This window comes from Aulonocara stuartgranti (assembly GCF_965226115.1).
Source record: "Aulonocara stuartgranti genome assembly, chromosome: 20".
Lineage (NCBI taxonomy): Eukaryota > Metazoa > Chordata > Actinopteri > Cichliformes > Cichlidae > Aulonocara > Aulonocara stuartgranti.
In genome coordinates this window covers 26,091,020-26,103,522 of record NC_138956.1, presented here as the reverse complement: position 1 = coordinate 26,103,522, position 12,503 = coordinate 26,091,020, and the positions used below count along the sequence as shown (strand labels likewise).

Below are 12,503 nucleotides of genomic sequence, written 5' to 3'. Positions count from 1 at the left end.
CGGGAGTCTACAAAGAGCAAAATTAGCGCACATCATGATGACAGCGTGAAGCCAACACAGCCGTGTGTATAACATGGATGCTCGCGTCCACACGTCTGCATGCATGCACATATAAACGCATTTGCCTACGTGCTTTGCCGCGTGCATTGTTCCTGTCAAATGTGACCGCCGCCAATTTCGGTGCAATGGAAAGTACTTTCCTGCCCCATGGTGGTCCTCCCCTGTCACTGCAGCGTAAGCCCTTCTCCCTTCCTCGCAGCAGACACTGTCACAGAGGATGGTGGTACGCCACCATCGCTTGGCAGCTGAGCCTGCAGTTGCCATGGCGACACGGAGCTGCAGCAGAGGCTTTAAAAGCATCATGTATTAATAGTTGGTGTGTTGACACTTTTTGTGCTTCTTCCATTCTCTGTGAAGCGGGAGCTTTTAGTGCCCAGTCCTGCTTGGAGAAGGTGAGGATTCTGTGTAGTGCTGTTAGCCGAACACTTGGGGATCTGATCTCAGTGAGCAGAGAAGTGCAGTACTGCCATTGCTGTATCTACTTACAGTACAAGGCCACGTTTCACTAACACTCTAGATCCTTAGTCTTAAAGTTAGTGATATTATTAATGCTCTGTGTACACCTTAGAGCTCTGCTTTTGTTTAGATGCTGTTTGCAAAACCCCTTTAAAATAAGCTTCAGTAGTTAGATTGACATGAACATTTGTGCGGTAGAAATAGCATAATCAAATCACACAAAATAACTCAAGAAATGACCAAAACTTTCTTTACAGACAGACCGTTTCTTTTCTGTTGTAATATGTCTAGGGTATTCTTCTTTTTTTTTTTTTTTTTCAATTAATGGACGTCTCTGCCATCTGCTGGCAGAAACTAATACTGAAAAGGTGAATTGCACATTAAGTTTGAGAATTAGATTTAACAAACTATGACGTGATGTAACGCCCACCCTTAATCATCAGAGTAAACCTGGACTATGTAGTGTTTGAAGTCACACACGTGAATAAATTGTAATATAAAATGAGGTTTTCACCTACAAAAAATATGTAAATAGCAACAATAAAAATAAAATCAAACCCACACTGAGAGGTTTGTGATCAAACACCTCGCTATTCTCTGTGTGATATTAAGAATATATAACTAGAAAGCATATTAATATTTCTATGGGAAGGATATTGTAGAATTTGTTTGTTATCATGAAGCTACATGTTTGCTACAGCCTTCAATCTTTTGTATATGGAAAATCTTTATACCCTGTTGTGCTTTATGTTATCTTTTTACCTGAGATATTTTTATGTGTCTCGCTAAGCACTGATAACAAAATTAATAACAGATTATTCCACAAAGCTGCTGCATTTTCAGAGTTATGGCATTGTGCATGGTGCTTACTGTCACACTGTCATGACTTACTTTTTGTCATTACAGTTTCCAAAAAGCTGTAAGACTGTAAAAATGTAAATAAAAACACAATAAATTGTTTTGGAAATGATTACAACTAGGGGCAAAGACAACATATCAGATGTTGGTAGACAGAAATGTGTTATTATTATTTTGGTATATGCTTATTTTCAATTTGATTGAAAAAGAAGGATGTCATATTTACCGATGTTTTGTGCTACCTCCTCTTTAAATGCACTCTGTAAGCAAATGAGAACTGAGGAGACTAGTTGTCTGTTTCTGCAATTGACTGATGACCTGTCCAGGGGGTACCCTGCATTCTTTTACCGCAACTTTTTAAGAAACTTTTTTGTATTATGTTAGGTTGTCTTATTTTAGACCGCATCTGCCACTTGTCAAATCACACCAACAATAATTCAGTTAAATGTTTCAAAATTCAGTGAAATCAGTTGCTTCAGGATGTCAGAGCAATAGGTTGCCACACAACTACCACACAACTAAGTCATTATACATCAACTAGTAGTAATTGTGTCAAATTCGATTCAACAGTAATTCCTAATCCAAAGGAGTGGAAATACAAAAAAGCACATTGAGATAGTGTACCAAGAATGACTAAGACATGTAGTCCCGTGGACAGACTCAAATGTCCCATCTTTTAAGCCCCTGAATAGCACCGAAGCATTACAGTTTTACTGAGAGACCTAGACAACGTCTAATGCTGTGCTTCCAAGGGGCCATTAACCACACACATAACTCCACTCATGGTGCATTATCTATTTTCCACAACAACAACTGTACATCTGCAGTAACAAAACTAAAAACACCACAGCAGATGCAATAAACACAGTTCTCTTAAACTTAGCAACAAAAACAATGTTCACAGGGCTTGAGGGAAGTTTATCTAAGCCATTATAATAATACAATATATCAAACACGTGCTAATAATTGCATTTGCACACGATCAGAATGTCACACTTTCTCTCCCCATGAAATGAAGGTGCAAACTGCTGTGACTGAGCTTTTCACATACAGTGAATCATTGTGCATCATGAAGATCAAACATCTAAGTGTCTAAGTGAAGTATGAGCCCCTGGAAGTATACACTACTCTTCAATGCAGGTATACTACGGGCATCTTCAAGAGTACTGCGTATATATATATATATATATATATATATATATATATATATATATATATATATATATATATATATATATATATATATATATATATATATATATCTTGTGGTTCTCCTTCACTGCTTCCATGAAGAGCATGCGGAAGTTGGCCAGTTCTCCGGCTCGAAGGACCACCAGTGTAGGCTCCTCTGGCTCTAGTCCCATGCCTAGCACTTCAGTCTACCCCACCATATACTATATATATATATATACCTCGTCAAGCTGTCGCACTAGAGCATTTTTAAGGCATCTCCACAAGGTGGCACCATCACCTAAACAAAAATATACACTAACATAGGGGGAGCTGAATGTACAGTGTATGGCTTTAGTGAGTTACGGGAGGCTTCACCGTGGTGTAATGCTCTACAGTGAACTCAGAGTGGCACCGTTATCTCAGCTATCAACTTAGTGACAGTCAGGACACCTGTTCCTCATCCTCAGGAAGTGTCTGACTTGCACTCTAACACCTACAGATATAATGACGTTTTAATTCTGATTATCGTTTGGTATATAATTGTATTACAAATCTTTATTTAGCAGATTTAGCAGATATTTAGAGATCTCAAGTTGACGCTGAGCTATTTTCTTTAAATTCTATCAAAGCATCCTATTGTCTCTTCTTGCAAAGAAGAGTATTGGCCTTTAATATTATCGCAAATTGTGACGATTTTCATGACATTTGGTTACTGATTCTTTCACTAATCACTGACTGGATAGTGTAAGGGGCTGTAACACCTGATGTCTGAGTGTATCTGCCCACGAGCTTTTGTTGGTGCTGATAGCAGAGTGCAGGTGAACGGCGGTCAGGAGGACTGTGGGTTCATTGTTAGGACTATCAATCAGAGAAGGCTGCACAATTGAAACTGATGCCCAAAACTGTCACTGCACTGTCAGCTTGTCTATCTATCACATTCACTTCAAAAAGCAAAACGCTCGAACCTGGAGGTCACATTCCCAAACCTCACAAAATGTCCTTTACCTGATCCCTCACTATGTTTCTGATCTAGACTTCTTCAGATAGGTGAGTCCTTTTTCTCCAACGACCTAGTCGTATGTTAAGGCTTGAGCTCTTCTTCATTTGTGCATTTTAAATGCCTAAAAAAAATCCTACAAATACCTCCAACTTCAAGTTTATTTAAAGTATCGGAAAGAACAGTTTTGTTAAATTTGTATTTATTCGTGGAGAGTGCCGGCATACACGCGGCTGTGTCAGTTTGTGTTGCATTTATCGCTTTGTGATTGAAATTGGGAGCAGACCTGCGCTCTTCCTGAGTTAATTAAAACGCCCCCCTGATTGGACGGGCAGATAATCCCGACGGGCCTCGTGCTCCTACTAACTTGCAAGCAGGGCAGAGCGCCAGTCACAATCTGCCCAAGGCGAGGGAGGGCAAGAAAGACGCGCGAGAGGAAACCGACCGTACGAAAGGGACACGAGCGCTCCGGTCTCAACGAGCACAGTTAGAGAAGTGTTGTTGAACGTGGGCTATGCGCGCAACAAGGGGGGAGCGCAGTGTACAGAGGAGGTGAATGCATGTAGAAGCTTCAGATTCACAGCCTCCTTCTTGAAGAGTCACTGCACTGACAGAGGAAAGGAGTGAAGAAGGAGAGGAACTCCTTGGAAACAGCAACTCTTGGAGAGAACTACGCGAGAACACGCTACTGTTTCCAAAACAAAAGCTAGGATAAAGGATAAGGATAAAGGAAGCGCGGTAGACTTTTCCTGGTCAAAACCTGCTCTGGAAGAGAAAATGAATGCCAACGAAGAGAATCTGCTCAAGTCCATCAGCAACGACGCGCTCCTCGACCTGACGCAGCGCTACGGGCAGTCAGCCTTCGGGTTTGGCGCTGGCCATGGTGCTGGAAGCCCCGGCCGGTACCCGCTTACACCTGCCACTGATTTCCTCTCCGGGCAGACCGCGAAGTCCAACGAGAGCGGCGGGGAACACACGAGCGACGACGAGGATGGCTTCGACTCGCTGGAGTCCCGGAAAAGGGGCTCGTCATTTGGGGACGACAAGCCCGGAGGGGCCCTCGCTAAGAAGAGCAAGGAGCAACGGTCCCTGCGGCTCAGCATCAACGCCCGCGAGAGAAGGAGGATGCACGACCTGAACGACGCGCTGGACGGCCTGCGCGCCGTTATTCCCTACGCCCACAGCCCCTCGGTGAGAAAACTCTCCAAAATAGCCACTCTCCTCCTGGCCAAGAACTACATCCTCATGCAGGCGCAGGCTCTGGAGGAGATGAGGCGGCTGGTGGCGTATCTGAACCAAGGACAGACCATAACCTCACCGATCCCCACCGCCCTGGCACCCTTTGGACAGGCTGCCGTATACCCCTTCTCGGGTTCCGCACTCGCCACCTGTGCCGAGAAGTGCACTACTTACTCTGGGGCACCGTCGAGTCTCTTCAAACACTGTAACGACAAGCCTTGATTTGCTTTAACTCTCTTTCCTGAACTTTTAGCCTACCTATACTGCACCCGTGTCGGTCTCTCACCCACCCTAGTTATTTTAAAACCATTCTGTGGAAAAAAAGAAGAAAAAAAAACGACTTTAGTCTAATGCATAATCTTAAGATATGGTTAAGTGAGCATATTGCAATGTTTCATCCAGATTTAACTGACGCTACATAGAAACTGAACTGCTTAGGCCTTCTTATAGGATGACGTCCCTGTTACTTTGTCGCTTGTACTTTACAAACACTTACAGGCCATGTCCAAATTTGGGTAAATTTGAGAAAGCTTTTGTTATCAGCTCATTTGTAATCTATGCAACATTCAGTAACAACAACACGAAACGACGAAACGGGACCCAATGCTACAACATTTAGATTTGAAACCGCAATTAAGGCTTCCCCCGACTGACTATATGATGCTATGTGGGAGATAAAAAACACAACTTTATGTGATTCTGACTGATATTTTCTGATACCATGTGTTGACAGGTTTGTTTTTATTTTACGTTACTGCACATTTCTCATGATTGTATTGTACAACTTAAAAAAAAAATCACTTGCTTCAAGCCCGGTTATCTTAATGGTTATATGACTACAGCCTATCAACTGAAGAAGCGTTTTGGTTGTGTTGCAACATGGATTTCATATATTGTTTATATGTCTTTATAATTAAAACACATATCTATGCTCGGACTCGGTTTGCTTCATTTCAACAACAACGCCACAGCTTTAAAACAGTTTTACACGAGACACACCGCTGACATGATATTTAAACTTCAGGCAGTGTAAAAATACACACTTTACTTAATTTAAAATTTCAAAATTTTCAAATGCATTCTGTTTATGTTTACGTTCCGGACACAATGCCGTGTTTTTTAGGAAACCCTGAAAAAACTGACACACTTTTAACGCATCTATTTTTCAAGGCAAACAAATGGGAGAATAACGGTGCATTGTAGCCACAGACAAATTTTATATGTGAAAAAGAAAATAAAAACTATCACGCTGCTAACATGATCTCTACTTCTTACCCTCTGAGTTGAACCCCCCACTCACCCCGCAAAAAATGAGTTGGCATTTTTCTGTTCTTGCATTTCAAGCCTTTGACATGAAGAGATGGGTCTAAACGAGCTCAGTGGGGCTGGTGAGGCCTGTTTGGCACGCAGTGGGGTCGGTGGCGCTGAAGGGAAGTACGCAAGAGCCGCCCGGGGCACCCAGGACCTGTCTCTGGTTATTTGGGTGATTGTATGCTTCCTTGGCGGGCTCTTAAAGCCTGGACAGCTATTAACACGATTTCTGCTCCTGTCTCTTTGGTAGACAATTCACTGAACGTTACAGGGCCAGCTCCCCTTTGCAGGTTGGGCACTGGATGAATTTAGAGCAAAGTATATACATATTTAAAAAGAAAATATGCTTGGTATTTGTACTGGTCAGAGAGAAGTGATATTCACATTCCTGAAAACAAGCATTTGTCTTTGTTTTTGATCATCTCTAACTCTCTGATAGTATCTCTGTTTGGCACACTAATAACAAGTCCATGTTATCGCTAAGTTTACATATCAGTGCTTTATTATTTCTCTTTTTAGTTATAGTAGTGTACATATGTTAATGTAAATAGTCAGATTTCCATTTGTGGTTTTGGGGTGTAAATAAAAAACATCTAACGTCACAAAATATATTACATATTTAACCTATTGATCTGGAAATTAACACTGAACAAAGATCCACACAGTAGTAGTGGATTAAACAACGCTTCCATTAGACTGATTACAATTGTAAACCGTTAGGTAAATGTGCTCTTTTTCAATCACCACCAGCCTGAAAAGTACTTTGATTTGTAAGAAAGAACTTAGAAAAAATGAGTAATACCAGAATAAATGTTGCCTTTAATCTCACAGGTGCTTTTCCTACACTGACATATTCACACTCATTTGTGTTCTTTCTACTTGCTCCGATGAATACATTAAACCAGACATTTGTTCTTGAGCAGTCTGGTAAATCTAGTCAGAGACTAAGTGATCCACCACAGTGTGTCTCTCTTACAATTTAGATACATGTCACAACAACAGGCCACCCATGGCATCTTAAATGGGACCTTTGATGACACATGCCTTGTCTGAGGCCCCGTGAGACAGTTAGGACAGCGGAGATGAAATGTGACAAATGCTGCCAATGATGTGAGGACTCTGGCCCTGCGCTTCATCAGTCCCTGTGCAGCCTAATAGCCATAAATGAGACTGTTGCTTTTTGTGTACCGATGGTTGGGTGGTCACTGTTCCTCCCTATAGGCCTCAGATGTCGAGCTAAAGAAATATATGTTATATTTTGGCACCTTATTATCTTAATGGCCATCAGCGTGCATAGTGGTAGTGTGTTATTTGACATGTTGGCTATACATTAAGACAGATTTGCGGTCTTGCTGGTCACATGATGGTGTTCCCCGATGCTTTAGCCAGTCAGCAGTGAATGAAGTGTGTTTTAAATAATCATTTATCTTCATTTTTCTGTATAACAAGGGCACTTTTGTGTGTTTTACAATTTTCGTAAATGTAAATCAGAATCTGAAGATGTGGGAAGTGGCAAACATTCCTTTTTCTTGTTGTGCAACATGTTGACTGCTCATTTAATTTGCTGATAAATGGACTCAAATTAAATAACTGTTCTTAATTATCCATGTAATAAATTGATAATTACATGGATAATTCCTGTGACTTAAAGTAAGTGTCTAATGCAATATCAGAAAGTACAATTTGGTGTTTAAAAATATTAAAATTGAGAGAAATGTACATATCTTTTTTCATAACATACAGTAAAAAAAAAGAAAAGAAAAGAAGAAAGAATAAAACAAACACACGTAAAGAATTTTTATCCATACAACTACAATTATACAAACCCATTGATTTTGGATGCAACACAGAAAATAGATACATTTCTGGATATGCTCTGGGCAAGGTTAAAAACAAAATCTGCCACATGTTTGTGAAGGCTACAATTATAAAAACAAGATTTAAAGTCATCATTTAAAACTATGAATGAAGTACAGTGAAAGACAGTTATGTGTACTTATATTCCTCATCTGGACCTGTCTGATCTGTTCTACCATGACAGATTGTGGAGTCACCTCACACACAGAATTTAAAAATAGTCATATTAACCTGCGTCATCACTGTCCTCTCCTCACAAAAACACATTTTCAAACAGGTAGTGGGAGTACTGCAGTTGAACGTAGATTCATCTCTAAATATGATATAATCCAGGTATTTCAAAGTGTTGAAAGAAAATATTTTACTATAAATGCATTGTAGTATTGTATAGCATATATTAAGATTGCAAACTATTATTGCTGCCTTTTCTCACCTATTTTCTCTTGTGGACAGTGTATTTATTCGGAGAAATCCTCGGTGCTTTACTACTCTCACAGCCCAGTGTGGTGCAGGAGTACGGACAGACTGTGTGATGTCTGTAAACATTTGTGTTTGCTCTCGGTGGGATAGAAAGGGAGTGATTTCATTACCATGGCTCAGAGCTTTGAGGTATGTTTGTGTGCTTTTCTCCAACCCGATGGTATAGTACTAAAACCATATGCCCTTAAGTGCGTACCTCTGCCTAATGCATCTGACAGCGCTGTTTTCTCTAATTAAGTTCTCTCCATGTGCAAGCTCATGTGTCTGATGCACATTGTAGCACTCCGTTTCACACACACATAGCCCAACACACAAACTGTACTTACAACAGGGGCCTTGAAGGAAAATGAACACCCTTCGACTCTGATTAAGCTTACTGCAGGGGGACCAAAGGGTTTATTAAACATTAGAGATTTTTTGTCTTCATTAAAATGCGCTCACAGAAGCATAGTTGAGGCTTTGTATGTGAAGTGGCATTGAAGGCTTGTTTTTATGCAGGTTCCTGAGAGGGGGAAGGGGCGAGGATGTGAGATAGAGAATAGACCTAGGCAAGTGGATGTGTGCGCGGGGGGTTCATCAGTGTGTGGAGTAAAAAAGAGGGCACAGCACGTGGAGGAAGAGATGAGGTGCTGAGGAGATGAGAATGCCAGAGGTTGCACTGTAAGGATGCCCCACATTCACCCACCCAGCCACCCGTGGACCTCCAACTTCTCTGCTTCACTATGACATCACACTTTGTCGTCCCTCCCAGCCCCGCCTTGTCGGAAGCGATAAGCGGGTGAGTCAGTTGGTTCCGAGGAGCCATGTGATTTGGGGCGACGTTCCTACAAGTGTAGCGGGGACGGGCCAGGGCCTTTCATTCGTTAATCAGATGTCTAAAGGGGGGTTGGAGAGAGGATGTCTGTTTGTATGTGTCTGTGTTTTTGTGCATCGTGTGAATGTGTGTGCGCGGATGCCCGTGTTTTGTGCTCATATGGCTGAAAACCCTTGAAACATGGCAGCCATGCAAAGCGTTTTGCCTATCGCCACAAGGCACCTGACACGACGCATGGTAGACCCAGACAGTGTGGCAGGGGCCAAATTGGGCCTGGTAGGGGGGGAGAGGAGCTGGGATAGGCAGCACTTGATGACAACAGTCTGAGCCATTGTTGAAAATGATATCCTAGGCCAAAATTACCCTCATTTTTTGTTGATCCCAGGACATTTTGATTCTCAAAGGCTCAATTTTCTTTCAAGACCTCTTTTGCACTTTACTAAAGCTTTTCTCACCCCTACATTCTCCTGCTAACTTGCCTCTATTTCTCCTCCTCCTGCAGTCCCTCCCCCTTTTTCTATCCCTGTGCTCATCACACTCTTTCTCCTTTAGCTTGTTGTCTTGACAGAGGATATGAGCTGACAAACGGGGGCATCCGTTATTGTAGCATGGCCTAATCTCTGTAATGGTCCCAGACATACATAACTGGTGGTGGGCAAACACTAGACATACACAGACACATAGACACGCAACACACCTCAACTTACTAGACAAATGTACATGAATGCCCTGGAGTCAGCAATCAGCAAACCCTCCATCACACTGTATCTCCTTCTAGTCCCAAAGACTTACCCTAACTTTAAACACTTCTTGCCTAGCACTAACCAGTACTCCAACTTTAAACCACATCTCAGCCATTGAATTTGAAGAATTATCGACAAGGCACGTAATGCAGAAGTAAAGTATACACCCATCTACACGCGCACACACACACTTTCACACACAGGCCCCAGCACCCCTCTCGCTGCTCAGTACCAGCTGAGGAGCACCATGGTTTTGTGGGGAGCAGGGGGAGCTCGTTATCCTCATTAATTAATGACAAAAGCGATGTAATTGGCCATCCATAATCCTCCATGCGGAGACGGTGTGACAGGCAGGGCCGGGACCATCCTCTACAGCGAGTGCTACTCATAAACACACATACCGAGGGTAAATGAAGACACATTTCATCCTGTTTTTGTGTGTCAGTATTTATGTGTGGCTTCTGATGCACATTAACTGAAAGACATGCAAAGTGATACCAAAGGTTGCAAGAAGAGGGAAGCGTGACTCTGTGTGTTCCCACAGTTTCGGTGTCATTTTACACAAATGAAGAACATTTCAAAGTGTGTCACTTGGTTTTTAATTCTCATCTTATTGTACTGTTTAAGGCTCCACTGGGCCCAGGCTGGAGCACCACACTGCAACATGCTGTAACCCCCCCACTCAGGATGAAAAGACAAGATTAATGGCACTTCCTGTCGCTGACGATCTTGCACTAGCCTAATTAAAACCACTGGAACATGCACGTAGCCAAGGATCAGTGGCTTTTAATGAGGAGCTTGTAGGCTGATTTGGGCCTCATTTTCTGCTTAATAAGGCCGGTTTAAAAAGTAATTTTGGAGGGATGTGACTCCTTTAAACCTGCTCATTATCAATGATAGCGCTTCACTTAAGTACTTCAGGAAACGCTGTGTTTAATTAATATTGTGTCGCGCACGTGGATTAGCTGACAGGCTGGAATGGTGGAGTGCAAGCAAGTGAGCAAGGGAGCTGGAATTGATGAAGAACTTTCAAGGGCACTGATTTCATTAAGCAGCTTCATTACAGCCCAAATAACTCTTCATGTCATTTCAGTGCTCCAGTCACTCTTACTGTGCACATACACACACATACACACTCACTCACACACACACAATAATCCTTTGCCGAACAAGGAAGGCGCAGCAACAACTTTTACATTTTAAGTGAAAAGAAAGACAATGACAGTTTTGCTTCAGGTGATCTTGATGACACCCATTCTCAACCTGACAGTGTTTTTCTATTCTTTCTTTGTGCAGTGCTGCCAAACAGAATTAGCAACACTGCATTTTACCATGTTACGTGTTTTGTTTTGTTTTTTTCATTTTCTCCTCTTCCCACAGCTTTTTCTTTGAAAGCTCATAAACATTAAGGTCAAGCAGTTTAAGGGCTTGTGAGTGCTGTCACAACTTTCATTGTGCATTTCTAACCCACCCACAATACAGAGGCTACACAAAAGCTCTTACAGCCTCTTTATCCCATTGTGTTAATCTTCTTAGCCCCCTGACTTCACTGTTCAATATGTATAGAGCAGAAAAGAGCTGGACTTGAGGGGCTTTGAGTGTCATACAGCTCAGCCTCTGGGATTTTCTTCACTCTAGGACTAATAACCACAAACAATCAGTCGGAGGACCCTGCTCTGTTACAGTAGGCTGTTAAACTGAGACAAGTGTACATCAGTCATTCTAGATTCCAGCAGCTGATGGTGTTCATTTTGTTTCATTTGATGTGTAAAATTTGTTTTGGTGTGGGCAATGTGTGAAAATGTGCTTAGACAAAAAGACCCTGAATGACTTAGCGCAGTGGTTCTCAGTGATTTTCTGGCATGCCCCCTCACTTCTCAGTTCACTTCTCACAACCCACAATTTTTGTCAATGATTAACAATAACAAAAGATCCAAGCTAGCTTCTAGTTGCATAAATCTCAATCTGATTGCATTAGCAAACTTTTTTTGTTTAAAAAGGTAATTCATTCATATTTTTCCGCCGATCATCCATGCCCTTCATGCAGTGGCTTCGTGTCCTGCCAGTGTGGCCATCCCACAGTTTGAGAATCATGTAGTTTGTGATTTCAGGAGGGAAATAAACTCGCCAGCATCAAAGGAGTGACAACACCAACATCAAATGTTCAAAATTTCATAGCAATCACAAGCTGGTGAAATAGACCAAAGTCGTGGCCTAACTGACACAGTTAGAAATACTTCACTCATCACAGCTGAAAATCACAAATGTGTAAAATCCTCAAAGCTAACTGAAAAAGTGAACCCAAAATTATGTTTCCTTAATTAACCCTTTTATTGGAGATATAGTAAATAACTTCTGTTTCTTTAAGCTGCATGACAAAGAAAAAGAAACTGTTTATGACTCATTCTGGGGCAAGGAGAGAGAACTTCAGCGAAAAAAACAAGCTTTACATTCTGGGGAAGAGAAAAATTGGAAAAGAGACATGCTCGGTTTAATCTCCAGAATGGGAAACTGC

The 12,503-nt window shown here is 41.8% G+C and overlaps 1 protein-coding gene across 1 annotated transcript; it reads left to right on the top strand.

Annotated features, from left to right (window-relative positions):
* The first annotated feature begins 3,916 nt into the window (after window positions 1-3,916).
* bhlhe23 (basic helix-loop-helix family, member e23) lies at window positions 3,917-5,956 on the top strand. The gene has a single exon (XM_082519849.1). The coding sequence runs from the start codon at window positions 4,322-4,324 to the stop codon at window positions 5,003-5,005; it is 684 nt and encodes a 227-aa protein (XP_082375975.1). The 5' UTR covers window positions 3,917-4,321; the 3' UTR covers window positions 5,006-5,956.
* Window positions 5,957-12,503: the final 6,547 nt, after the last annotated feature.

Excerpts from the sequence above, each read along its gene's own strand:
- bhlhe23 (XM_082519849.1), top strand. The coding sequence starts at position 4,322 with ATGAATGCCAACGAAGAGAATCTGCTCAAGTCCATCAGCAACGACGCG.